This window comes from Pristiophorus japonicus, chromosome X (genome assembly GCF_044704955.1).
Source record: "Pristiophorus japonicus isolate sPriJap1 chromosome X, sPriJap1.hap1, whole genome shotgun sequence".
Lineage (NCBI taxonomy): Eukaryota > Metazoa > Chordata > Chondrichthyes > Pristiophoridae > Pristiophorus > Pristiophorus japonicus.
Window position 1 is genome coordinate 20,713,537 of NC_092010.1, and position 27,681 is coordinate 20,741,217.

Here is a 27,681-nt window from a genome sequence, read left to right on the forward strand (position 1 = left end):
AGGTGAGCGGGAGGTGAGCGGGAGGTGAGCGGGCGGTGAGAGGGTGGTGAGCGGGAGGTGAGCGGGAGCGGGAGGTGAGCGGGCGGTGAGCGGGAGGTGAGCGGGAGGTGAGCGGGCGGTGAGCGGGCGGTGAGCGGGCGGTGAGAGGGTGGTGAGCGGGAGGTGAGCGGGAGGTGAGCGGGCGGTGAGCGGGAGGTGAGCGGGAGGTGAGAGGGTGGTGAGCGGGAGGTGAGCGGGAGGTGAGCGGGCGGTGAGCGGGCGGTGAGCGGGCGGTGAGCGGGCGGTGAGAGGGTGGTGAGCGGGAGGTGAGCGGGAGGTGAGCGGGAGGTGAGCGGGAGGTGAGCGGGAGGTGAGAGGGTGGTGAGCGGGAGGTGAGCGGGAGGTGAGCGGGCGGTGAGCGGGAGGTGAGCGGGAGGTGAGCGGGCGGTGAGCGGGCGGTGAGCGGGAGGTGAGCGGGAGGTGAGCGGGCGGTGAGCGGGAGGTGAGCGGGAGGTGAGCGGGAGGTGAGCGGGCGGTGAGCGGGCGGTGAGCGGGCGGTGAGCGGGAGGTGAGCGGGAGGTGAGCGGGCGGTGAGCGGGCGGTGAGCGGGAGGTGAGCGGGCGGTGAGCGGGCGGTGAGCGGGCGGTGAGCGGGCGGTGAACGGGAGGTGAGCGGGCGGTGAGCGGGCGGTGAGCGGGCGGTGAGCGGGCGGTGAGCGGGAGGTGAGCGGGCGGTGAGCGGGAGGTGAGCGGGTGGTGAGCGGGAGGTGAGCGGGAGGTGAGCGGGCGGTGAGCGGGCGGTGAGCGGGAGGTGAGCGGGCGGTGAGCGGGCGGTGAGCGGGAGGTGAGCGGGCGGTGAGCGGGAGGTGAGCGGGCGGTGAGCGGGAGGTGAGCGGGAGGTGAGCGGGAGGTGAGCGGGCGGTGAGCGGGCGGTGAGCGGGAGGTGAGCGGGCGGTGAGCGGGAGGTGAGCGGGAGGTGAGCGGGCGGTGAGCGGGCGGTGAGCGGGCGGTGAGCGGGCGGTGAGCGGGCGGCAGTGGGCGGTGAGCGGGCGGTGAGCGGGCGGTGAGCGGGTGGTGAGCGGGTGGTGAGCGGTGGTGAGCGGGTGGTGAGCGGGAGGTGAGCGGGAGGTGAGCGGTGGTGAGCGGGTGGTGAGCGGGCGGTGAGCGGGCGGTGAGCGGGTGGTGAGCGGGCGGTGAGCGGGCGGTGAGCGGGAGGTGAGCGGGCGGTGAGCGGGAGGTGAGCGGGTGGTGAGCGGGAGGTGAGCGGGCGGTGAGCGGGCGGTGAGCGGGTGGTGAGCGGGTGGTGAGCGGTGGTGAGCGGGTGGTGAGCGGGAGGTGAGCGGGAGGTGAGCGGTGGTGAGCGGGTGGTGAGCGGGCGGTGAGCGGGCGGTGAGCGGGTGGTGAGCGGGCGGTGAGCGGGCGGTGAGCGGGTGGTGAGCGGGCGGTGAGCGGGAGGTGAGCGGTGGTGAGCGGGAGGTGAGCGGGCGGTGAGCGGGAGGTGAGCGGGCGGTGAGCGGGCGGTAGTGGGCGGTGAGCGGGAGGTGAGCGGGAGGTGAGCGGGCGGTGAGCGGGAGGTGAGCGGGCGGTGAGCGGGCGGTGAGCGGGCGGTAGTGGGCGGTGAGCGGGAGGTGAGCGGGAGGTGAGCGGGCGGTGAGCGGGCGGTGAGCGGGCGGTAGTGGGCGGTGAGCGGGTGGTGAGCGGGCGGTGAGCGGGCGGTGAGCGGGCGGTGAGCGGGCGGTAGTGGGCGGTGAGCGGGCGGTGAGCGGGTGGTGAGCGGGCGGTGAGCGGGAGGTGAGCGGTGGTGAGCGGGAGGTGAGCGGGTGGTGAGCGGGTGGTGAGCGGGCGGTGAGCGGGCGGTGAGCGGGCGGTGAGCGGGCGGTAGTGGGCGGTGAGCGGGAGGTGAGCGGGCGGTGAGCGGGCGGTGAGCGGGCGGTAGTGGGCGGTGAGCGGGCGGTGAGCGGGTGGTGAGCGGGCGGTGAGCGGGCGGTGAGCGGGCGGTGAGCGGGTGGTGAGCGGGCGGTGAGCGGGCGGTGAGCGGGTGGTGAGCGGGCGGTGAGCGGGCGGTAGTGGGCGGTGAGCGGGTGGTGAGCGGGCGGTGAGCGGGAGGTGAGCGGGCGGTGAGCGGGCGGTGAGCGGGCGGTGATCGGGTGGTGAGCGGGTGGTGAGCGGGCGGTGAGCGGGCGGTGAGCGGGTGGTGAGCGGGCGGTGAGAGGGCGGTGAGCGGGCGGTGAGCGGGCGGTGAGCGGGCGGTGAGCGGGTGGTGAGCGGGTGGTGAGCGGGCGGTGAGCGGGTGGTGAGCGGGTGGTGAGCGGGCGGTGAGCGGGCGGTGAGCGGGCGGTAGTGGGCGGTGAGCGGGCGGTGAGCGGGCGGTGAGCGGGTGGTGAGCGGGCGGTAGTGGGCGGTGAGCGGGTGGTGAGCGGGCGGTAGTGGGCGGTGAGCGGGCGGTGAGCGGGCGGTGAGCGGGTGGTGAGCGGGCGGTGAGCGGGCGGTGAGCGGGAGGTGAGCGGGAGGTGAGCGGGTGGTGAGCGGGCGGTGAGCGGGAGGTGAGCGGGCGGTGAGCGGGCAGTGAGCGGGAGGTGAGCGGGAGGTGAGCGGGTGGTGAGCGGGAGGTGAGCGGGTGGTGAGCGGGCGGTGAGCGGGCGGTGAGCGGGCGGTGAGCGGGTGGTGAGCGGGCGGTGAGCGGGTGGTGAGCGGGCGGTGAGCGGGCGGTGAGCGGGTGGTGAGCGGGTGGTGAGCGGGCGGTGAGCGGGTGGTGAGCGGGCGGTGAGCGGGCGGTAGTGGGCGGTGAGCGGGAGGTGAGCGGGCGGTGAGCGGGAGGTGAGCGGGCGGTGAGCGGGCGGTGAGCGGGCGGTAGCGGGCGGTGAGCGGGAGGTGAGCGGGAGGTGAGCGGGCGGTGAGCGGGCGGTGAGCGGGCGGTGAGCGGGCGGTAGTGGGCGGTGAGCGGGCGGTGAGCGGGTGGTGAGCGGGCGGTGAGCGGGCGGTGAGCGGGCGGTGAGCGGGTGGTGAGCGGGCGGTGAGCGGGCGGTGAGCGGGCGGTGAGCGGGTGGTGAGCGGGCGGTAGTGGGCGGTGAGCGGGTGGTGAGCGGGAGGTGAGCGGGCGGTGAGCGGGTGGTGAGCGGGCGGTGAGCGGGTGGTGAGCGGGCGGTGAGTGGGCGGTGAGCGGGAGGTGAGCGGGCGGTGAGCGGGTGGTGAGCGGGCGGTGAGCGGGTGGTGAGCGGGTGGTGAGCGGGTGGTGAGCGGGTGGTGAGCGGGCGGTGAGCGGGCGGTGAGCGGGTGGTGAGCGGGCGGTAAGCGGGCGGTGAGCGGGCGGTAGTGGGCGGTGAGCGGGCGGTGAGCGGGCGGTGAGCGGGTGGTGAGCGGGCGGTAGTGGGCGGTGAGCGGGTGGTGAGCGGGCGGTAGTGGGCGGTGAGCGGGCGGTGAGCGGGCGGTGAGCGGGTGGTGAGCGGGCGGTGAGCGGGCGGTGAGCGGGAGGTGAGCGGGTGGTGAGCGGGCGGTGAGCGGGAGGTGAGCGGGCGGTGAGCGGGCGGTGAGCGGGAGGTGAGCGGGCGGTGAGCGGGCGGTGAGCGGGCGGTGAGCGGGTGGTGAGCGGGCGGTGAGCGGGAGGTGAGCGGGCGGTGAGCGGGCGGTGAGCGGGAGGTGAGCGGGTGGTGAGCGGGCGGTGAGCGGGAGGTGAGCGGGCGGTGAGCGGGCGGTGAGCGGGAGGTGAGCGGGAGGTGAGCGGGTGGTGAGCGGGAGGTGAGCGGGTGGTGAGCGGGCGGTGAGCGGGCGGTGAGCGGGCGGTGAGCGGGAGGTGAGCGGGCGGTGAGCGGGTGGTGAGCGGGAGGTGAGCGGGTGGTGAGCGGGAGGTGAGCGGGCGGTGAGCGGGAGGTGAGCGGGCGGTGAGCGGGTGGTGAGCGGGAGGTGAGCGGGTGGTGAGCGGGCGGTGAGCGGGCGGTGAGCGGGCGGTGAGCGGGTGGTGAGCGGGCGGTGAGCGGGTGGTGAGCGGGCGGTGAGCGGGCGGTGAGCGGGTGGTGAGCGGGTGGTGAGCGGGCGGTGAGCGGGTGGTGAGCGGGCGGTGAGCGGGCGGTAGTGGGCGGTGAGCGGGAGGTGAGCGGGCGGTGAGCGGGCGGTGAGCGGGAGGTGAGCGGGCGGTGAGCGGGCGGTGAGCGGGCGGTAGTGGGCGGTGAGCGGGAGGTGAGCGGGCGGTGAGCGGGCGGTGAGCGGGCGGTAGTGGGCGGTGAGCGGGCGGTGAGCGGGTGGTGAGCGGGCGGTGAGCGGGCGGTGAGCGGGCGGTGAGCGGGTGGTGAGCGGGCGGTGAGCGGGCGGTGAGCGGGCGGTGAGCGGGTGGTGAGCGGGCGGTAGTGGGCGGTGAGCGGGTGGTGAGCGGGAGGTGAGCGGGCGGTGAGCGGGTGGTGAGCGGGCGGTGAGCGGATGGTGAGCGGGCGGTGAGTGGGCGGTGAGCGGGAGGTGAGCGGGCGGTGAGCGGGTGGTGAGCGGGCGGTGAGCGGGTGGTGAGCGGGTGGTGAGCGGGTGGTGAGCGGGTGGTGAGCGGGCGGTGAGCGGGCGGTGAGCGGGTGGTGAGCGGGCGGTAAGCGGGCGGTGAGCGGGCGGTAGTGGGCGGTGAGCGGGCGGTGAGCGGGCGGTGAGCGGGTGGTGAGCGGGCGGTAGTGGGCGGTGAGCGGGTGGTGAGCGGGCGGTAGTGGGCGGTGAGCGGGCGGTGAGCGGGCGGTGAGCGGGCGGTGAGCGGGTGGTGAGCGGGCGGTGAGCGGGCGGTGAGCGGGAGGTGAGCGGGTGGTGATCGGGCGGTGAGCGGGAGGTGAGCGGGAGGTGAGCGGGCGGTGAGCGGGCGGTGAGCGGGAGGTGAGCGGGCGGTGAGCGGGCGGTGAGCGGGCGGTGAGCGGGCGGTGAGCGGGAGGTGAGCGGGCGGTGAGCGGGTGGTGAGCGGGCGGTAGTGGGCGGTGAGCGGGTGGTGAGCGGGTGGTGAGCGGGCGGTAGTGGGCGGTGAGCGGGCGGTGAGCGGGCGGTGAGCGGGCGGTGAGCGGGTGGTGAGCGGGCGGTGAGCGGGCGGTGAGCGGGAGGTGAGCGGGTGGTGAGCGGGCGGTGAGCGGGAGGTGAGCGGGAGGTGAGCGGGCGGTGAGCGGGCGGTGAGCGGGAGGTGAGCGGGCGGTGAGCGGGCGGTGAGCGGGCGTTGAGCGGGAGGTGAGCGGGCGGTGAGCGGGCGGTGAGCGGGCGGTGAGCGGGTGGTGAGCGGGCGGTGAGCGGGAGGTGAGCGGGCGGTGAGCGGGAGGTGAGCGGGTGGTGAGCGGGCGGTGAGCGGGAGGTGAGCGGGTGGTGAGCGGGAGGTGAGCGGGAGGTGAGCGGGCGGTGAGCGGGAGGTGAGCGGGCGGTGAGCGGGAGGTGAGCGGGCGGTGAGCGGGAGGTGAGCGGGAGGTGAGCGGGAGGTGAGCGGGAGGTGAGCGGGCGGTGAGCGGGTGGTGAGCGGGCGGTGAGCGGGAGGTGAGCGGGCGGTGAGCGGGAGGTGAGCGGGTGGTGAGCGGGAGGTGAGCGGGCGGTGAGCGGGCGGTGAGCGGGCGGTGAGCGGGCGGTGAGCGGGCGGCAGTGGGCGGTGAGCGGGCGGTGAGCGGGCGGTGAGCGGGTGGTGAGCGGGAGGTGAGCGGTGGTGAGCGGGTGGTGAGCGGGTGGTGAGCGGGCGGTGAGCGGGCGGTGAGCGGGTGGTGAGCGGGCGGTGAGCGGGCGGTGAGCGGGCGGTGAGCGGGAGGTGAGCGGTGGTGAGCGGGAGGTGAGCGGGTGGTGAGCGGGTGGTGAGCGGGCGGTGAGTGGGCGGTGAGCGGGTGGTGAGCGGGCGGTAGTGGGCGGTGAGCGGGAGGTGAGCGGGCGGTGAGCGGGCGGTGAGCGGGCGGTAGCGGGCGGTGAGCGGGCGGTGAGCGGGCGGTGAGCGGGCGGTGAGCGGGTGGTGAGCGGGTGGTGAGCGGGCGGTGAGCGGGCGGTGAGCGGGTGGTGAGCGGGCGGTGAGCGGGCGGTAGTGGGCGGTGAGCGGGTGGTGAGCGGGCGGTGAGCGGGCGGTGAGCGGGCGGTGAGCGGGCGGTGAGCGGGTGGTGAGCGGGCGGTGAGCGGGCGGTGAGCGGGTGGTGAGCGGGCGGTGAGAGGGCGGTGAGCGGGCGGTGAGTGGGCGGTGAGCGGGTGGTGAGCGGGCGGTGAGCGGGTGGTGAGCGGGTGGTGAGCGGGTGGTGAGCGGGCGGTGAGCGGGCGGTGAGCGGGTGGTGAGCGGGTGGTGAGCGGGCGGTGAGCGGGCGGTGAGCGGGCGGTAGTGGGCGGTGAGCGGGCGGTGAGCGGGCGGTGAGCGGGTGGTGAGCGGGCGGTAGTGGGCGGTGAGCGGGTGGTGAGCGGGCGGTAGTGGGCAGTGAGCGGGCGGTGAGCGGGCGGTGAGCGGGTGGTGAGCGGGCGGTGAGCGGGCGGTGAGCGGGAGGTGAGCGGGTGGTGAGCGGGCGGTGAGCGGGAGGTGAGCGGGCGGTGAGCGGGCGGTGAGCGGGAGGTGAGCGGGAGGTGAGCGGGTGGTGAGCGGGAGGTGAGCGGGTGGTGAGCGGGCGGTGAGCGGGCGGTGAGCGGGCGGTGAGCGGGCGGTGAGCGGGTGGTGAGCGGGAGGTGAGCGGGAGGTGAGCGGGCGGTGAGCGGGTGGTGAGCGGGAGGTGAGCGGGCGGTGAGCGGGAGGTGAGCGGGCGGTGAGCGGGAGGTGAGCGGGCGGTGAGCGGGTGGTGAGCGGGAGGTGAGCGGGTGGTGAGCGGGCGGTGAGCGGGTGGTGAGCGGGCGGTGAGCGGGTGGTGAGCGGGCGGTGAGCGGGAGGTGAGCGGGCGGTGAGCGGGCGGTGAGCGGGTGGTGAGCGGGCGGTGAACGGGCGGTAGTGGGCGGTGAGCGGGTGGTGAGCGGGCGGTGAGCGGGCGGTGAGCGGGCGGTGAGCGGGAGGTGAGCGGGCGGTGAGCGGGCGGTGAGCGGGCGGTGAGCGGGCGGTGAGCGGGCGGTAGCGGGCGGTGAGCGGGCGGTGAGCGGGTGGTGAGCGGGCGGTGAGCGGGCGGTGAGCGGGTGGTGAGCGGGTGGTGAGCGGGCGGTGAGCGGGCGGTGAGCGGGTGGTGAGCGGGCGGTGAGCGGGCGGTAGTGGGCGGTGAGCGGGTGGTGAGCGGGAGGTGAGCGGGTGGTGAGCGGGCGGTGAGCGGGTGGTGAGCGGGCGGTGAGCGGGTGGTGAGCGGGCGGTGAGCGGGTGGTGAGCGGGTGGTGAGCGGGCGGTGAGCGGGTGGTGAGCGGGCGGTGAGCGGGTGGTGAGCGGGCGGTGAGCGGGTGGTGAGCGGGCGGTGAGCGGGCGGTGAGCGGGTGGTGAGCGGGCGGTGAACGGGCGGTAGTGGGCGGTGAGCGGGTGGTGAGCGGGCGGTGAGCGGGCGGTGAGCGGGCGGTGAGCGGGCGGTGAGCGGGAGGTGAGCGGGCGGTGAGCGGGCGGTGAGTGGGAGGTGAGCGGGTGGTGAGCGGGTGGTGAGCGGGCGGTGAGCGGGAGGTGAGCGGGCGGTGAGCGGGCGGTGAGCGGGCGGTGAGCGGGAGGTGAGCGGGAGGTGAGCGGGCGGTGAGCGGGAGGTGAGCGGGAGGTGAGCGGGTGGTGAGCGGGAGGGGACTGGGAGGTGAGCGGGTGGTGAGCGGGAGGTGAGCGGGAGGTGAGCGGGCGGTGAGCGGGAGGTGAGCGGGAGGTGAGCGGGAGGTGAGCGGGCGGTGAGCGGGAGGTGAGCGGGTGGTGAGCGGGCGGTGAGCGGGCGGTGAGCGGGCGGTGAGCGGGAGGTGAGCGGGAGGTGAGCGGGAGGTGAGCGGGTGGTGAGCGGGAGGTGAGCGGGCGGTGAGCGGGCGGTGAGCGGGCGGTGAGCGGGAGGTGAGCGGGAGGTGAGCGGGCGGTGAGCGGGCGGTGAGCGGGAGGTGAGCGGGAGGTGAGCGGTGGTGAGCGGGCGGTGAGCGGGAGGTGAGCGGGCGGTGAGCGGGCGGTGAGTGGGCGGTGAGCGGGAGGTGAGCGGGCGGTGAGCGGGAGGTGAGCGGGAGGTGAGCGGGAGGTGAGCGGGCGGTGAGCGGGCGGTGAGCGGGAGGTGAGCGGGAGGTGAGCGGGTGGTGAGCGGGAGGTGAGCGGGAGGTGAGCGGGCGGTGAGCGGGAGGTGAGCGGGAGGTGAGCGGGAGGTGAGCGGGCGGTGAGCGGGCGGTGAGCGGGAGGTGAGCGGGAGGTGAGCGGGCGGTGAGCGGGCGGTGAGCGGGAGGTGAGCGGGAGGTGAGCGGGCGGTGAGCGGGAGGTGAGCGGGTGGTGAGCGGGAGGTGAGCGGGTGGTGAGCGGGCGGTGAGCGGGCGGTGAGCGGGAGGTGAGCGGGAGGTGAGCGGGAGGTGAGCGGGTGGTGAGCGGGCGGTGAGCGGGAGGTGAGCGGGCGGTGAGCGGGCGGTGAGCGGGCGGTGAGCGGGAGGTGAGCGGGAGGTGAGCGGGTGGTGAGCGGGCGGTGAGCGGGAGGTGAGCGGGAGGTGAGCGGGAGGTGAGCGGGTGGTGAGCGGGTGGTGAGCGGGTGGTGAGCGGGCGGTGAGCGGGAGGTGAGCGGGAGGTGAGCGGGCGGTGAGCGGGCGGTGAGCGGGCGGTGAGCGGGTGGTATGTTGATGAATTTCGGGCCCTTGGAGTACTGTGCACAGTTCTGGTCACCATATTACAAAATGGATATAGAGGCGCTGGAGAAGGTGCAAAAAAGATTTACAAGGATGATACCAGAACTGAGAGGTTATAACTATCAGGAAAAATTTGAAGCGGCTAGGGCTTTTTCTAGAAAAGAGAAGGCTGAGGGGTAACCTGATAGAGGTCTGTAAAATTACGAAGGGGTTTGATAGGGTAGATGTAGAGACGATATTTCCACTTGTGGGCGAGACCAGAGCTGGGGGCCATAAATATAAGATAGTTATTAATAAATCCAACAGGGAATTCAGGAGAACCTTCTTTACCCAGAGAGGGGTGAGAGTGTGGAACTCACTGCCACAGGGAGGCGAATAGTATCGATGCATTTAAGGGGAAGCTGGATAAACACATGAGGGGGAAAGGAATAGAAGGATATGTTGATGGGGTGAGATGAAGAGGGGTGGGTGGAGGCTCGTGTGCAGCATAAACACCGGCACGGACCTGTTGGGCCCAATGGCCTGTTCCTGTGCTGTACATTCTCTGTAATGTCTGGAAAGGAAACATATGGGGTGAACTCTCCTATTTACAGAGGACATGCTGGAGGTGCAGCACAGAAGTCCACTCTCCTTTGAAGGTGGGAATACATGCCACATGGATGGAGGTAACACATTGAGCAAGGGCAGTTATCTACCTCCATAGCAGCCGGGCAAATGAGGAAGTTCACCCGGCATAGTTATACAGGGTATTGGTGAGGCCACATCTGGAATACTGCGTGCAGTTTTGGTTTCCATATTTATGAAAGGATATACTTGCTTTGGAGGCAGTTCAGAGAAGGTTCACTAGGTTGATTCCGGGGATGAGAGGGGATTGAGGAAAAGTTGAGGAGGTTGGGCCTCTACTCATTGGAATTCAGAAGAATGAGAGGTGATCTTATCGAAACGTATAAGATTATGAGGGGGCTTGACAAGGTGGATGCAGAGAGGATGTTTCCACTGATGGGGGAGACTAGAACTAGAGGGCACGATCTTAGAATAAGGGGCTGCCCATTTAAAACAGAGATGAGGAGAAATTTCTTCTCCCTGACGGTTGTAAATCTGTGGAATTCGCTGCCTCAGAGAGCTGTGGAAGCTGGGACATTGAATAAATTTAAGACAGAAATAGACAGTTTCTTAAACGATAAGGGGATAAGGGGTTATAGGGAGCAGGCGGGGAAGTGGAGCTGAGTCCATGATCGGATCAGCCATGATCTTATTGAATGGCGGAGCAGGCTCGAGGGGCCGTATGGCCTACTCCTGCTCCTATTTCTTCTGTTCTTATGTTATAGTCCTCCGAGCATCAATGCCAACCTTAAAGATGGTGAAGGGTCCGGTGAAGCGCGGAAGTCGCAGGCCGAGCATGGTGTTGAGCTGCGAGATGGTGACGTGGAACGCAGTGCCACTGGTAAATGCCTTCACGATCGGGTCGGACAAGTAGGTGGAAAGGAATCCCAGCTGCAGAACAAACATACAGATCTGGAAGAGAAAGAGAAGGGCCTGAGGAGAGTGTACCCTCAGAATAAGTGACCATGATCGCATCGGAACACGCACGCACTGATTCACGGAGGAATTCCCGGGTTAAATACGCACACAATGAAGGAAGAAAGTCTACATATTTTAAAGCGGAACGCCACTTTATTTAGTCAACTGGACTTCTGTCGCACTGACACAAAAGCAAAATACGGCAGATGCTGGAACCTGAAATAAAAACAGAAAATGCTGGAAATCTCAGCGGGTCAGGCAGCATCTGTGGAGAGAGAAACAGAGTTAACGTTTCGGGTCGATGACCCTTCGTCAGAACTGGAGAGTGTTCGAAAAGAACAGATTCTTAAGGAGCACTGAAAGGGAGAGGGGAGGAAAGAGCAAAAGGGAAGGTCTGTGATCGGGTGGAAGGCAGGAGAGATTAGAGAGACAAAAGGGATGATGGGCCAAATTCAAATGGTAATGGCAGGAGTTAGAAAAAGGTTAATCCAGATTAGGTGTGAATGGTGGAATAATTACCAGCTACCATGGGAAACAGAGAGAGAAAAATTGCATTAGATCGGCGGCGGGGGGGGGGGGGGGTGGTGGGGGAGAGCAGGGCAGGGGTGGGGGGTGGGGGAAAGCGGGGTGGGGAGGGGGTAAAGGGAGCCAAATATGGGCAGAGGTTACGCTCTGAAATTGTGGAACTCGATGTTGAGTCCACAAGGCTATAAAATGCCTAACCCAAAGATGAGGTGCTGTTCCTCGAGCTTATGTTGAGCTTCATTGGAACAGTGTAGGAGGCCGAGGACGGAGAGGTCAGAGTGGGAGTGGAGCAGGGAATTAAAGTGACAGACGACCGGAAGCTCAGGGTCACGCTCGTGGACTGAATGCAGGTGCTCCGCAAAGCGTAACTACATCTGTAGCGCAGATGTAGTTCTCCAATAGTTCATTGGAGGGCTGAGATCTGGCATCGTGAAGTGAGGGTGGCTGGCTTTGATCCTGATCCCCCTCATGCGTTCCCAATCTCAGCCATGTTGACTGTTGGGAGGAGTCACTTGGAGACTAGGTCGTTTCTCATAGGAGATATCATCGGGACAGTCGCTGGAAGCTGCTCCACCAGACCTGCTGGTGGACAGGTTGACTTTGGCAGAGGACTGGGAGCAGGCTGCTTGTCACATTACCACCAAAATTGATGCATAACTTGGAGAGAAACAAATAAGAATGAAAAGAAAATCGCGCTTATGTAATGCGTTATCTCTCAGAACCTCTCCAAGTGCATTGCATGGAATGAATTACTTTCTTCTCGAAACAGTGACCTGTAAAATCCTACCGGGACCCGCCCAGTCTCCTGTCGAAACCAGAAGAATCCCCATGGAATTTCAGGCACAGCATCCTTGTTAATTGTTCCTTCCTCACGCGATGCATTCTGGCTAAGATCACTGTGACCTTTGTGACCCTTTCAGCTGCCTTTGCCAAAATTCCAGAGTTTTGGCTTATTAGCCAAATTTAAATCAATACAAAATCTCGGCATCAAAATGTATCTGGAGAGTGTCGGGAAAATTTAGATCATAATTAATACGTCCTTACTACACAGTATAAATGCACACGAGGCCCATGCTTGAGAGAAGGTCAGTCTGTGACCTGTCCTCTATTCCTTAGCACTCAAGTGATGAAGGTGGGTGGAGCTTCCCCTTTTATACCTGAAGGTCCAGGTTAGGAGTGTCTCCCACCTAGTGGTCAGTGTTCTCATGGTGTACAACTTAGGTCAGTTTATATATGGGTTACAATGCTGGTTGAATACATGACATCACCTCCCCCCCCAAAGTCTTATTGGGATCACAGGTTGAGTCTCTCTGGTGGTTTACGCTCCCTTGTAGAGCGCCTGAGTTGGGGCTCCGGTTGTTGGGCGCTGGCCTGAGTGTCTGCTGTTTGCAGTGCCTCAGGCCTGTCCGGACTGCCCACAGTGACTGGGCTCTCCTCCCTTTGGTTCCGGTGTTCGGTCACCTGTTGTGGAGTGAACTCTATATCGTGTTCTTCCTCTGCTTCTTCTATGGGGTTGCTGAACCTCCTTTTTGTTTGATCCACATGTTTGCAGCAGATTTGTCCATTGGTAAGTTTAACTACCAGAATCCTATTTCCCTCTTTGGCAACCACAGTGCCTGCGAGCCATTTGGGCCCTGCAGCGTAGTTGAGGACAAAAACAGGATCATTTACATCAATACATCGCGCCCTCGCATTCCTGTCATGGTAGTCATATTGTGACTGGCGCCTGCTCTCGACAATTTCTTTCATGTTGGGGTGTATAAGGGATAACCGGGTTTTGAGCGTCCTTTTCATTAGTAGCTCTGCGGGTGGAACCCCTGTGAGCGAGTGTGGTCGGGATCTATAGGCCAACAGGAGGCGTGATAAGCGGGTTTGTAGGGAACCCCCTTGGATTCTGAGCATCCCCTGTTTGATTATCTGCACTGCTCGTTCTGCCTGGCCATTTGAGGCCGGCTTGAACAGTGCCGTTCTAACATGGTTAATTCCATTGCCTGCCATGAAGTCCTGGAATTCAGTGCTTGTGAAGCACGGGCCATTGTCGCTGACCAAGGTGTCCGGTAGACCGTGGGCGGCGAACATTACCCATAGACTTTCTACCGTAGACTTTCTACAGAGGATGCTTGAATTTAAAATGTCACACTCGATCCATTTGGAGTAGGCGTCTACTACAACCAAAAACATTTTCCCCATGAAAGGACCTGCGTAGTCCACATGGATGCATGACCAAGGCTTGGCGGGCCATGGCCAGGGGCTAAGAGGGGCTTCCCTGGGCGCATGGCCCAGCTGGGCACACGTGTTGCACCTGCGAACACAAAGTTCCAGATCTGCGTCTATCCCTGGCCACCAAACGTGTGACCTGGCAATTGCCTTCATCGTGACAATGCCCGGGTGCCCATTGTGGAGTTCTCTGATGAACACCTCTCTGCCCATCTGGGGCATGACTACGCGGTTTCCCCACAGTAGGCAATCGGCCTGAATCGAGAGTTCATCCTTGCGCCTGTGAAATGGTTTAAATTTCTCAGGGCATGCCCTGTACGTGGCTGCCCAGTCCCCATTCAGGACACATTTCTTGACTAGAGACAATAGCGGGTCTCTATTTGTCCAGACTTTAATCTGACGGGCTGTTACGGGTGAGCCTTCGCTTCCGAAAGCTTCAACAGCCATGACCATCTCAGCACCATGCTCGGTAGCCCCCTCAGTGGTGGCTAGTGGGAGCCTGCTGAGTGCATCGGCGCAGTTTTCGGTGCCCGGTCTGTGCCGAATTGTATAGTCATAGGCGGCTAACGTGAGTGCCCACCTCTGTATGCAGGCCGATGCGTTTGCATTTATGGCCTTGTTGTCGGCCAAAAGGGACGTTAGGGGTTTGTGATCTGTCTCCAGCTCAAATTTCCTGTCAAACAGGTATTGGTGCATTTTCTTTACCGCAAATACACATGCGAGCGCCTCCTTTTCTACCATCCTGTAGCCCCTTTCTGCCTGGGACAGACTTCTGGAGGCATAAGCTACCGGCTGTAACTGACCCTTGGCATTGACATGCTGCAACACACACCCGACACCATAGGACGACGCATCGCACGTTAACACAAGTTTCTTACATGGGTCATATAGCGTTAACAGATTGTTGGAACATAACAAATTGCGTGCTCTATTAAAAGCTCTTTCCTGGCTGTCCCCCCCAGACCCATTCGCGACCTTTGCGTAGGAGCACGTGTAGCGGCTCTAGCAGCGTGCTCAATTTGGGAAGAAAGTTACCAAAATAGTTCAGGAGCCCCAGGAACGAACGCAGCTCCGTCGTGTTACGGGGTCTGGGTGCTCACTGGATCGCTTCCGTCCTGGACGCAGTAGGGCTGATCCCATCTGCTGCTACCCTCATCCCCAGGAATTATACCTCTGGAGCTAGGAAGACGCACTTCGCCTTTTTCAGTCGCAGGCCTACCCGGTCCAGTCTGCGTAGCACCTCCTCCAGGTTGTGGAGGTGTTCTTCAGTATCGTAACCTGTAATGAGCATGTCGTCCTGAAAAACCACCGTCCCTGGAATCGACTTGAGGAGGCTTTCCATATTTCGTTGGAAGATCGCGGCGGCCGAGCGAATCCCGAACAGACATCTGTTGTACTCGAACAACCCCTTGTGTGTTGTGATGGTGGTCAGCTTCTTCGACTCACTCGCCAGCTCCTGGGTCATGTAAGCTGAGGTCAGGTCCAATTTTGAAAAAAGTTTGCCACCGGATAGCGTCGCAAAGAGGTCCTCCGCTCTCGGTAGCGGGTACTGGTCTTGGAGTGACACCCGATTGATGGTGGCCTTGTAATCGCCACATATCCTGACCGACCCATCCGCCTTGAGCACCGGCACAATCGGGCTCGCCCAGTCACTGAATTCGACTGGCGAGATGATGACTTCCCTCAGCAGGCGGTCCAATTCGCCTTCTATCTTTTCTCGCATCACGTACGGCACCGCTCTGGCCTTGTGGTGTACTGGCCTGGCGTCCGGGTTTATGTGGATCACTACCTTGGCCTCCATGAAAGTGCCAATGCCGGGTTGAAATAATGAGTCAAATTTGTCCAGGATCTGTGAGCATGATACTCGCTCCACAGAGGAAATTACATTGACATCGCTCCATTTCCAGTTCATGACAGCAAGCCATCTCCTCCCCAGTAGTGCGGGACCGTCCCCTGGGACAATCCAGAGTGGCAGTCTGTTCTCCGAATCTTTGTGGGTCACGACTACCGTGGCACTGCCAAGCACCGGAATGACCTGCTTTTGTACAAGTCCGTAGCTGTGCGTCAATTGGCGATAATTTTGGCCTCCTGGCCTTGGATGCCCACAACGTTTCGAACTGTTTGATACCCATCAGGGACTGGCTGGCACCCGTGTCTAACTCCATTGATACTGGGATGCCATTGAGGAGCACTTTCATCATTATCGGTGGCGTCCTGGTGTATGAACTGTATACGTGCTCCATATGAACTTGCTGAACTTCAGCTTCCAGCAATTTCCCCCAGTGTCCATTTCTGCAATTTCTGCAGGTATTTTACTCATCTCTGCAAACTCCGGCTGAGTGTATGCCTCCACGCCTCCAGCATGAGTTGCGGTTTGAAACAAAAGGTCCCTTGCCAGTCGATCGTCCCTGACTGCCCCTGTGACTGTCCTTGAGTGCACCATTAACAGGTGTTGATGGCCCCATTACTGGCCGCATTGTCCCTTGCAATGGCGTGAATCGCCGTTCAGCTTGCCATTGTCTCTGTCGAACTCCCCCTCTGGGTTCGACTACATGTTGGGGCATGCCTGACTGCCCTTGTCTGCCTGGAGAACTGTGTGCTGCTTTAACAATGTTGAATCTCTGTCCCAACCATTCCTTAACACAGTACCTCTCGTCTGTTCTGCTAGTGGCCATGCTCGCGTGGTTTAAATCCCAGTTTCTTGTCGCCATTAATACGTCCTTACTACACAGTATAAATGCACACGAGGCCCATGCTTGAGAGAATGTCAGTCTGTGACCTGTCCCACTGGGGTCAGCGCCAAACCAAAATCATTGCAATGTCGAAACCGGGGGGGGCATTGCACACCAGCTCGACGCCCCCGGCTGGTACTGGTCAGCACCACCGGCACCGGCACACTGACTGTGCCGAGCGGCGCGAATGCCGGCGCTCGTGGCTCCGAGCCCCTTTAGCGTCCCTGTTCCGACCCTTTCCAGGGGCGCTAAGCAACTGAATCTCTACCCCAAAGGATATTATCTCCGAAAATGAAGAAGTAGTATCAGTTTGGGTAAAGCTGAGAAACAGCAAGGGGCGGAAAGCATTGGTGGGAGTTGTTTAAAGGCCCCGAAACAGTAGTTGTAATGTAGGGCAGAGTATAAATCTGGAAAATAGAGGTACATGTAACAAGGGTAATACAGTAATCATGGGGGACTTTAATCTACATATCGACTGGGAAAACCAAATTTGCAGTAATTGTGTGAAGGACGAATTCATGGAATGTATACAAGATGGTTTTCTAGATCAATATGTTGAGGAACCACCTAGGGAGCAGGCTATTTTAGATCTAGTATTGTGTAATGAGACAGGGTTAATTAATAACCTTGTAGTAAAGGGCCCCTGAGGGAAGAGTGACCATAATATGGTAGAATTTTACATTAAGTTTGAAAGCGATTTAGTTAAATCCGAAACTAGGGTCTTGAATCTAAACAAAGCAAACTACGTAGGTATGAGGGGCGGGTTGGCTAAGGTAGATTGGGAAACTACATTTAAAGGTGTGATGGCAAGCATTTAAAGAACTGATACATAATATACATTCCTTTAAGGCTCAAAAACTCCACAGGAAAAGTGGTCCAACCGTGGCTAACAAGAGAAGTTAAAGATAGTATTAGATCAAAGGAAGAGGCTTATAATGTTGCAAAAAAGAGCAGTAAGCCTGAGGATTGGGAGGATTTTAGAATTCAGCAAAGGAGGACCAAGAAATTGATAAAGAAAGGGAAAATAGAATACGAGAGTAAACCAGCGAGAGATATAAAAACAGACTGTAACAGCTTCTATAGGTATGTAAAAAGGAAAAGATCAGCGAAAATAAATGTGAGTCCCTTACAGGAGAAGTTATAATGGGGAATAAGGAAATGGCAGAGAAATTAAACAAATACTTTGTGTCTGTCTTCACAGAAGAAGAAAAAAGAAAGAAAGACTTGCATTTCTATAGCGCCTTTGACGACCACCGATGTCTCAAATTGCTTTACAGCCAATGAAGTATTTTTGGAGTGTAGTCACTGTTGTAATGTGGGAAATGTGGCAGCCAATTTGCGCACAGCAAGCTCCCACAAACAGCAATGTGATAATGACCAGATCATCTGTTTTTGTTGTCATGTTGATTGAAGGATAAATATTGACCAGGACACTGGGGATAGAAAAGCAGAGGATTTTTTACATGGTGAGAGATTGGGAAATGTTGGTGTTCAGAGGGACCTGGGTGTCCTTGTACACTAATCACTGAAAGTTAACATGCAGGTAAGCAAGCAATTAAGAAAGCAAATGGTATGTTGGCCTTTATTACAAGAGGATTTGGGTATAAGAGTAAAGACGTCTTACTGCAATTATATAAGGTCCTGGTGAGATCACATCTGGAGTACTGTGTACAGTTTTGATCTCCTTACCTAAGGAAGGATATACTTGCCATAGAGGGAGTGCAACAAAGGTTCACCAGACTGATTCCTGGGATGGGGGGATTGTCCTATGAGAAGAGATTGAGTGGACTAGGCCTGTATCGAAAAGTATAAGATTATGAGGGGGCTTGACAAGGTGGATGCAGAGAGGATGTTTCCACTGATGGGGGAGACTAGAACTAGAGGGCATGGTCTTAGGATAAGGAGCCGCCCATTTAAAACAGAGATGAGGAGAAATTTCTTCTCTCAGAGGGTTGTAAATCTGTGGAATTCGCTGCCTCAGAGAGCTGTGGAAGCTGGGACATTGAATAAATTTAAGACAGAAATAGACAGTTTCTTAAACGATAAGTGGATAAGGGGTTATAGGGAGTGGGCGGGGAAGTGGAGCTGAGTCTATGATCAGATCAACCATGATCTTATTGAATGGCGGAGCAGGCTCGAGGGGCCGTATGGCCTACTCCTGCTCCTATTTCTTATGTTCTTATGTCCTTATATACTCTACAGTCTAGAACAACGAGAAGTGATCTCACTGAAACATACAAAATTCTTACAGGGCTTGACAGTGTAGATGCAGGCAAGATGTTTCCTCTGGCTGGGGAGTCTAGAACCAGGGGTCACAGTCTCAGGATAAGGGGTCGGCCATTTCGGACTGAGATCAGGATAAATTTCTTCACTCAGAGGGTGGTGAATCTTTGGAATTCTCTACCCCAGAGGGCTGTGGAGGCTCAGTCTTTGAGTATATGCAAGACAGAGATCAATAATTTTTTGGCTATTAAGGGAATCAAGGAATATGGGGACAGTGCAGGAAAGTGGAGTTGAGGTAGAAGATCAGCCGTGATCTTATTGAATGGCGGAGCAGGCTCGAGAGGCCGAATGGCCGACTCCTGCTGCTAATTCTTATGTTCTTATAATTCTTAAAATGAAACCATTCTCAAAGTGAAATTAAGTAAACAAATAGAAGCACCAACACTCCCGGCCAATTTATTTTTCCATTTCAAATTGTATTTTCGCTTGCAGGCTCAGTAACTAAATGCTCTGTTACTGGGCCATGCGAATCCCATCTTCAAACCCAGCCTATGCTGAGCTAGCTGATCTCAAAATGTGACTTCAAGCGGCCTCGGGATCCCTGGACTTGGCAGGCGGACAATCAGCAAAGGGCCCCCAACTCTGATCACGACCCCCAGTGAACCCCCGCTGGAAAGTCCGCACGCGAGGACAGCAGGGAAGAACGGGGCTGTGACGCCAACTCTCATTGCTTGGTCTCACGTGCAGTTGGCCAGTCGCGTGGGGGTACCGGAGCGTTGCTGGAGCCCGATGAACGCAACCGCTCGGCGCCTTCAAGAGAGGATGGGAGAAACGAAAGAGTGGGAACAATTACCATCATAAGTCCTGAGAGAAAGGTCACTGCTGACGCGACGGATATTCGTTGCTTCTCCAGCTCTGGGTCTTCCAGGTTTGTCACGTTCCATCCCATTTGATGTGGTACCAAGCGCTCGACCACAGAGCCTGTCATCAAACTAATCCCAGCAAAGGTACCTGGCAAGCGGAGAGCATATCCTTAACAGTAAGGAGTGGCAATTTACCAGCACTGATACAGAGAGCAAACCAACACTCACTGCCCTCCAATCTATGATTAGTTTTCTCTTTAAATGGCTCAGTTGGTACACTTTATGGGTATAGTAGCATAGCTGTTATGTTACTAAACTAGTAATCCAGAGACCTCGACTAATAAATTCCCCCTCATATCTCCTCTAACAACCCCCCCCCCCCCCACCCATTACTTTAAATCTATGGTCCCTGGTTGTTGACCCCTCTGCCAAGGGAAACAGGTCCTTCCTATCCACTCTATCCAGGCCCCTCATAATTTTATACACCTCACTAAGGTCTCCCCTCAGTCTCCTCTGTTCCAAAGAAAACAGACCCAGCATCTACATCTGGAATAAAAAGCTAGTATCAGTAATGGTGACCATGAAACTATTGGATTGTGATAAAAACTCATCTGGTTCACGAATGTCCTTTAGGGGAGGAAATCTGCCGCCCTTACCCGGTCTGGCCTATATGTGACTCCAGACCCACAGCAATGTGGCTGACTCTTAACTTCCCTCTGAAATGGCCTAGCAAGCTACTGTGTCGTATCAAAAAAACTACATTGATGGACAGCAGTGGTTCAAGAAGGCGGCTCACCACCACCTTCTCGAGGGCAATTAGGGATGGGCAATCAATGCCGGGCTTGCCAGCGACGCCCACATTCTATGAATGAATACATTTTTTAAACTTTCACCTGAGTCAGAAGGCTGTAGGCTTCAATCCCCACTAGAGACCAGGGGTCATAATCAACAGAGAAGTGTTATCTTTTGGATGAGCCGTTAAACCTGCTTGTTCAGGTGGGAGTCAAAGAAGAGCAGGGGAACTCTCCCCGATGTCCTGGCCCACAAGGATCCCCCAATCAACATCACTCAAACAGTGAGCCCATTGCTGTGGGTCTGGAGTCACATATAGGCCAGATCGGGTAAGGACGACAGATTTCCTTCCCTAAAGGCAAATATAATTATGAGGCTGTCTCCTCTCTAAGTCTCCCAAAGCAAACGCTCGACTCGGAACCCCTTCACGGCAAACAAGCCAAAGGCGTGCAGAGGTAACGTTACAAGGACGCCCTCAAAGCCTCCCTGATAAAGTGCAACATCCCCACCGACACCTGGGAGTCCCTGGCCAAAGACCGCCCTAGGTGGAGGAAGTGCATCCAGGAGGGCGCTGAGCACCTCGAGTCTCGTCGCCGAGAGCATGCAGAAACCAAGCGCAGGCAGCGGAAAGAGCGTGCGGCAAACCAGTCCCACCCTCCCTTACCCTCAACGACTATCTGTCCCACCTGTGACAGGGACTGTGGTTCTCGTATTGGACTGTTCAGCCACCTAAGGACTTAGAGTGGAAGCAAGTCTTCCTCGATTCCGAGGGACTGCCTATGATGCTGACGTGTATTGGCACCAGAATAGAGCCTGTCTCTGACGTGGGCCTAATTTGATGCCCTTCAATCATGAAAAGAGATTTTAATTTATTTGTGGAGATCCTAGTGAGCACCTTGCTGAGGCTAATTCACAACAAACCCATCTACCAGCAACCATGCAATCTCCTGGAAGAGGCACGAAAGAATATATATTTTTTAAAAGACCAATTTAGTGGGTCGGGGTGGGGCGGAATCTGGAAAATTTATCTCTGATCCTCTTAGATAATCAAAACAGGTCCCTGAGACCACATTAATTGTGCTTTATATTAATGTTCCACTTCCCAGATAATGCAGCCCCAAGCCTGCCCATTCACACCAGGTGAGTTAGAATTAGGCAGCCCCAAGGCCCACCAGCCTGTTGAGCTGAACGAAAGAAAGAAAGACTTGCATTTATATAGCGCCTTTCACGACCACCGGACGTCTCAAAGCGCTTTACAGTCAGTGATGAACTTTTGGAGTGTAGTCACTGTTGTAATAAAGAGTGGCCTTTTTTTGTAAACAGCAGTGATGAAGTTGGGAGCCAAGTGCATGCAGATACTGGGGCCGATTCTCCCGGTGCTACTCCTGGGTGCGTTGCGGCTGCTAATCTGCTGTATAAAGGTGAATGTAGCCGTCCATTCAATCCTGTGACATTCTCTCAGGACATAAACTTCAGCCGAGATGTCATTTGGGAGTAAAGACCCTGGGCGTGGATTTTCGGCTCCTCTGCACTCCGTTTTACGCCCAGAGCACCGACAATGGCGGCGGTGAGGTGTTCTGGCCGGGCGGTCACCCTCCAGCGCCCCGCGGTGATCCTCGGGTCCGGTTTAGCGGCGGCGCGGAGCAGCACCGCCCGGAAGAGCTGCGCCCGGTGTGCAACACCCCTGGTTGTGACACCGGCCCGAGTTTTAACTTCAGCCCGACCCGTCCGCCCCGCAGTGACCGCCTGGGAAATCGGGCGGGGCAACGATACCGACTGCGGAGAGGTAAGTAATGGACTCCTGAGGTAAGTGTGATTGTTCTTCAAATGTTTTTGCGATTTATGTTGTGGTGGGCTATGTTTTGGTAATGTTTTTGTGGAGTTTTTTAATAGCTCCCCCCCCCCCACCCTCCCGAGGCATCTCTCGGAGTACTCCCGGCCCGGCTCTTTACCTCGGGAGTTTCCCACCCTAACGCCCTGAGAGAGGACGCCTCCCTTAGTGCTGCACCCCAGGGCCCAGCTGCCCAAATTTACCGACTGAGGCGCAAACTGTTCCCGGGCGCTAACTTTACCGCCCCGCCGCCATTACCGCCCCGAAATCATCAAAGCCGAAAATCCAGCCCGGCCTTACCTGTTGACACATGTCGTCCGGTTCCAAAAAACATGTACAGCACAACAGGGAAGAATGAGGTGTAGAGTCCATAGATTGGGGCCACAGAGGTCAGCAGTGCAAAGGCCATCCCTGAAAGAGTTACAAATAATAATAATTATACAGTGTAGCTCATCCACTTGATGGGAGGAGGCTTGGGGGAAAAGAAAGAGGTGTCAGTTGGTCGATTAGCTCAGATGGGTAGAGCTTAGTGCTAATAACGCCAAGGTTGTGGGTTCAATCAATGTGGTGACCAGCTACGGTGTCTGATGCTTCTAACCCCGAAGGGCTGGGAATACCTTTTTTATGTTGTTATCGATTTTTGGACTCTAGGGGAATCAAGTGGAGTTGAGGCCAAGATCAGATCAGCCATGATCGTATTAAATGGCGGAGCAGGCTCGAGGGGCCTAATGGCCTACTCCTGCTCCTATTTCTTATGTTCTTATGTGCCCCATTGGATTAAACACTGTCCTTACACCTCTGGGACCTGGTTTGAAATTGAGCCGAGGCGTTAACAGAATCATAGAATCATAGAAATTTACAGCACGGAAGGAGGCCATTTTGCCCATCGTGTCCGTGCCGGCTGACAAAGAGCTATCCAGCCTAATCCCACTTTCCAGTTCTTGGTCTGTAACCCTCTAGGTTATTGCAAGGGGGATAGCGTATAAAAGCAGAGAAGTCCTGCTGCAACTGTACAGGGTATTGGTGAGGCCACACCTGGAGTACTGCGTACAGTTTTGGTCTTTGTATTTAAGGAGGGATATACTTGCATTGGAGGCTGTTCAGAGAAGGTTCACTAGGTTGATTCCGGAGATGAGGGGGTTGACTTATGAGGAAAGGTTGAGTAGGTTGGGCCTCTACTCATTGGAATTCAGAAGAATGAGAGGTGATCTTATCGAAACGTATAAGATAATGAGGGGGTTCGACAAGGTGGATGCAGAGAGAATATTTCCACTCATAGGGGAAACTAAAACTAGGGGACATAGTCTCAGAATAAGGGGTTGCCCATTTAAAACTGAGACGAGGAGGAATTTCTTCTCTCAGAGGGTTGTAAAATCTGTGGAATTCTCTGCCCCAGAGAGCTGTGGAAGCTGGGTCATTGAATATATTTAAGGGGGAGATAGACAGATTTTTGAGTGATAAGGTTGTAAAGGGTTATGGGGAGCGGGCGGGGAAGTGGAGCTGATTCCATGATCAGATCAGCCATGATCGTATTAAATGGTGGAGCAGGCTCGAGGGGCCATGTGGCCTACTCCTGCTCCTAGTTCTTATGTTTTTATGTTACGGCACTTCAAGTGCACATCCAAGTACTTTTTAAATGTGGTGAGGGTTTCTGCCTCTACCACCCTTTCAGGCAGTGGGTTCCAGACCCCCACCACCCTCTGGGTGAAGAAATTTCCCCTCAAATCCCCTCTAAACCTCCCCCCAATTACTTTAAATCTACTGGGGAGTGATATTCCACAGTGTGTTGGTGAGACGGGTCTCGACATATTTGGTTTGGGCAATCAGAGTGTTGTCACTCGTGGCTACAGGCATGTGTGAGAAAAAGGTGCAATTTGCTACAAAAGTGGAGATTTTTGGGGCGTTTAGGGGGAGCGTCAAAGCGGAAATAATCTCTTTAAACTGCTAATCCTGCTGGAGAAGCCACGAAGGTGCCCGGTACCAGAAATGGAGCGTTGACACATTGCTGATGGAGTGGCTGCCCACAGGGGCTGCAACTGAGCAGCACAGTGGGCCAGAGTAGACGGAGCATTGTCAGCACGGTTCCAGCTGACTGGGGAGTCCCTGATGCTGACTCCAGGAGCGTGAAATGGAGAACCATTCGAATCCCAGCCTGAATGTCACTCAACATTGGAAGACAAAAGACATTTATTTCACGACGGATTCAAATCCTTGCGCAAACAGATGTGCGCACGGGATTCACTTGTTTGCATTCAGTCCAGCCGAGGTGAGAAAGAATCGTCAGGTTAATGGTTTTCGGGTAAGAACTCTGCGGCGCTGGGTGCTAGCAAGTGCCCAGAGCACGCGACAGATCACACCCTCCCAGTCTGCGTCGAGTGTGTAACATGTGAAGAGTGCAGTGAGTGAAGGATATTCAGGATGTGGGGAGAATGGGTGCGGAGGGGAGCGGGCAGGTCGGAAGGCCTCCTCGTGGGCCTGCTCCTGGGCCTGGCCAAGGGGGCCGTCAGCCGGTCCAGGCAGCGGGCGGCCGAAGGGTTCGTTCAGCCCGACTGCCTGCCTCTCTTCTGCGGTTACATCCGAGCCAAGCTGTCCCTGGAGATGGAGCACGCGGTGTCCACCGGTACGCTCGCGGCCTTCCGCGAGAGGTGGGCACCGGAGGGACTGGAGTGCATCATCACCGCCGGCAACCAAATTTGAATTTGAACCACGCAATGTCCAAAGTTTAATTTGTTTAAGTTTGTCGGTTTTAGTGCCCCCCCCCCTTAAATCAGGGGGCACTTGATTTTATGATTTATTGTTTACAGGCGCAACTAAAATAGTTGTGGGGAGAATAGTGGCTGAAGAATATCGAGTCTCCACTGATCTTCTGCTGACATCACAGTGGGACATCAGGAGTTCCTCCGCTGAACCTTTGCTTCTGCTGTCGGCCGGAATAATTAGCAGGTAGGCGGGTTGGGGGAGGGGCTCGGTCGGGGATCGCAGCGGCGAGCGGGGGTGGGGGGGGGGGGTAAAGGATCAGGGATTGGCGGGGGCGGTCAGCTGGAGGATCGGGGGGGGGGCTCGACAGGGGCTGGGGTCGGCCGGACCATTAGCGTGGCGGGGTGCGGGGGGGGGGGGGCGGTGGGGGGAGAGGATCGTGGCTGGTCACCGGAGGCTTGTGGCCTGCCTTAGCATCATTGGTGGGGTGGGGGGGGGGGTAGGCCTGATGATGGGGATCGGAAGCCTGGGAAGGCAGTCGGTGACCCGGGGGGGGGGGTGGTGGGAGGGGATGTCTATGAACATGGGGGGTGGGTTAGGCTGGGCCCAGGAGGTAGGTAGAAAGCCGCTTAGCTCCTGGATGCAGCAGTCTCCGCCTCGGGCCTCGAGCAGTTGCCGGGCCTCACGAATTGTGTGAAGCACCTGTCCACATGCAGTAAAATTCAAAATGGAGGTGCAAAAAGAAAAGGCTCCGCCACCTGGTCACCTGCCCCCAGTCCCGCCTCTGTCAAAACCGGAAATGGGCGGGCTGGAGGCGGGATCAGGTCAGGAATCCCATTTTTAACAATTTCACAGCCCCCCCAGCCCATCCATTTTTTTTCAGGGGAAAATTCCGGCCCAAGTAACTGATAAACAAACATCCAGTATTCTATTTGAGAAAATTATAATTCAATATTTTTCTATTGAAGGGGTTGTACTTCCTGTGAAAGGAGTCACACTCTCAGGATACGGGGTAGGAAATTTCGGAGCGAGATGAGGAGAAACGTTTTCACTCAGAGGGTGGTGAACCTGTGGAATTCTCTACCCCAGAAGGCTGTGGAGGCCAAGTCACTGGATATATTTAAGAGGGAGATAGATAGATTTCTAGACACAAAAGCCTTCAAGGGGTATGGGGAGAAAGCGGGAATATGGTGTTGAGATAGAGGATCAGCCATGGCCTACTACTGCTCCTATTTTCTGTGTTTTTATAGCACATTTGTTAATTCAGCTGCAGATATCCCATTGCAAGTTGTATCAACGCCGTCATCAACCTGCTTGAAATAAATGAACTCGATGTCCAGCCTCTTCACCACTGCGCCCTGCAAAACCGACGATCTACAGGATGGTGCCCAAACCTACTTTGATATCACCTCCGACCCCTCCGACCTCCACCACCGAGAAGACCAAGAGCAGCAATGGTGTGGGAACACCATCAACCCCCCAAGTTCCCCTCCAAGTCGATCCTGAGTTGGACATATATCGGCGTTCTTTCAGCTATTCCCTACCCAACAACATCACGGTGGCACCATCAACCCACAGGCTACAGAGGTTCAAGGAAAGAGGAAAGTTATGAGAAATAGCTCGTCACCCTGCTGCACTTGCTTTCACCACCTCCAAATGCTTGTCGTGCTGCCTGCCCCAATAATCCCCACTGCTCCGTCCTACATCAGAGCGAGGGTTTGTCTGGTGGCTGGCCGTCCCACAATTCAGGCCCTCTTCCAGATGTTATGAGCCACTGTGTACCATCTACAAGATGCACTGCAGCAACTCGCCAAGGCTTCTTCGGCAGCACCTCCCAAACCCGCGACCTCTACCGCCTAGAAGGACAAGGGCAGCAGGCGCATGGGAACACCACCACCTCCACGTTCCCCTCCAAGTCACACACCATCCTGACTTGGAAATATATCGGCCGTTCCTTCATTGTCACAATCCTGGAACTCCCTCCCTAACAGCACTGTGGGAGCACCTTCACCACACGGACTGCAGCGGTTCAAGAAGGCGGCTCACCACCACCTTCTCAAGGGGCAATTAGGGATGGGCAATAAATGCCGGCCTTACCAGCGACACCCACATCATAAGAACAAATCAAAGAAATTGGTTTTGTGCTGAAGATGTGATTTTGCCTTTTATTTCCAATGCAGGAATTCACACGGCAGAAAAGTCCCTTTTTGGCCCATTGCCCAAGAGTTCAAAAGCAGAATTAGCTGGTCGCTACAGTCATCCCTCAATCGATGTTCTCAACAAATGCCTTTTCAACTCCCCCTGAATATCTCGCATGTTGTCCACCTCGATCGCCACCCTAGACTGCCCATTCCAAATGCTCGGCACATTTGAGCGCAACGTCTGATCCACCACATTCACCTGCCCGCTTCTGAGCTTCGTCCCTGAGCGTATAGTATTTTCCCCCTTTCTACTTGCCCCCAGCTGAAAGGGGTGTTGGCTGACCCCGTCCCAGACCAGCGCTCTGGAGTTGGCCACTCGGCGAGGAGAAAACGTTACCCGGTGACAATGGTCCCTCCAGTTTTCCCTCCTCGCGTCGGCGCAAGTGTCTGATATCCCTCCGCGGCGGGAGCTCGGCGCTGAGACCACAGTCCCACGGTCAGACCAAGCCCTGACCTCCACTCCTTCGCCCCATCACCCTCGCCCACCAAAGCAACCGCCAACTGACTTTCCCGTGGGGGGGGGGAGTTCAAGTTTGATTTCCAAAAGTGGCTAAAAATGAGATGGGACAAAGCCCACCGGCCGCAGTACCGCGCTTTCTCTTAACTAATGAGGGTATAAGGATAAGAGGTTGTCTACCTTGTGGGATGTGGATGATCCCCACAGTCAGACCTGCGATAATGTCCCCAATGAGCCACCGCTTGAGTTTGTACCTGGGTAACCAGGCCAGCAAAGGTAACCGCTCTTTCACAAAGCGTTTCCAGGCGTTCCCTGAGCACGCGCAGCTCCTCCGGGCCATCTGCTGGAAGCTCTCCGCTGCTTTTTCTTCTTCCTTGGATCTGCTGAAGCACTGGTCGAAGCGGTCCTCGGTGTAAATGGAGCGATAGATGGCCACCCCGCTCATTCTGCCTCCCTGAGCCTGTCTGCTGAGTCCAGGGAGAGAGAGAGGGAGAGAGAGAGAGAGGGAGAGCGAGCGAGAGAGAGAGAGAGTGGGCTCCTATTTGTACAAATCCGTCAGTCCCTCTCTGCTCTTTCCTGTGTGTGTCTCCAACCTATGGAAACACAGGGAGCGACAAGAGAGAGACTTCCTGAAGGCGTTTATCATTTATAACATTCCTGGAGTTTGACTCTGCAAGAAGTGCACTCGACCTTTTCCCCTTTGATCAGGCGAAGTGTATTCCTTCCTCGCTGTACCTGCAGTCAAATACCTGGCTTCAATAAGTTGCAAGTGGGCGGTGAGGAGATTTAACTGGCCCTTGCTTCAGTGACTGACATGGCTGGCGCCAGCCAATTGGAACACATTTCTGCCCCTCACAGATAGTGATGATGGACAAGGACAGCACTCGAGCCGTGCTCAGCCTCCGTGAGTGCTGCAGCCACAAAAGTTTTACCCCTGCTTGTTCAGCTGCGATCTCAGAGCACGTCTTACTGTGGGAACGAACCTGTTAAAAGTCTGACGG

The 27,681-nt window shown here is 58.5% G+C and overlaps 1 protein-coding gene across 1 annotated transcript in view; it reads right to left on the reverse strand.

The window, feature by feature from the left end:
- slc26a10 (solute carrier family 26 member 10) overlaps positions 1 to 27,125 on the reverse strand; it is a 129,324-nt gene extending 102,199 nt beyond the window's left edge. The window contains exons 1-4 of the mRNA XM_070869296.1: positions 26,861 to 27,125; positions 21,626 to 21,736; positions 18,693 to 18,850; positions 9,972 to 10,136 (exon numbers count right to left, since the gene is read on the reverse strand). Of these exons, the coding sequence (XP_070725397.1) occupies positions 9,972 to 10,136; positions 18,693 to 18,850; positions 21,626 to 21,736; positions 26,861 to 27,125 (699 nt within the window). The remainder of the gene's footprint in view (positions 1 to 9,971; positions 10,137 to 18,692; positions 18,851 to 21,625; positions 21,737 to 26,860) is intronic.
- Positions 27,126 to 27,681: the final 556 nt, after the last annotated feature.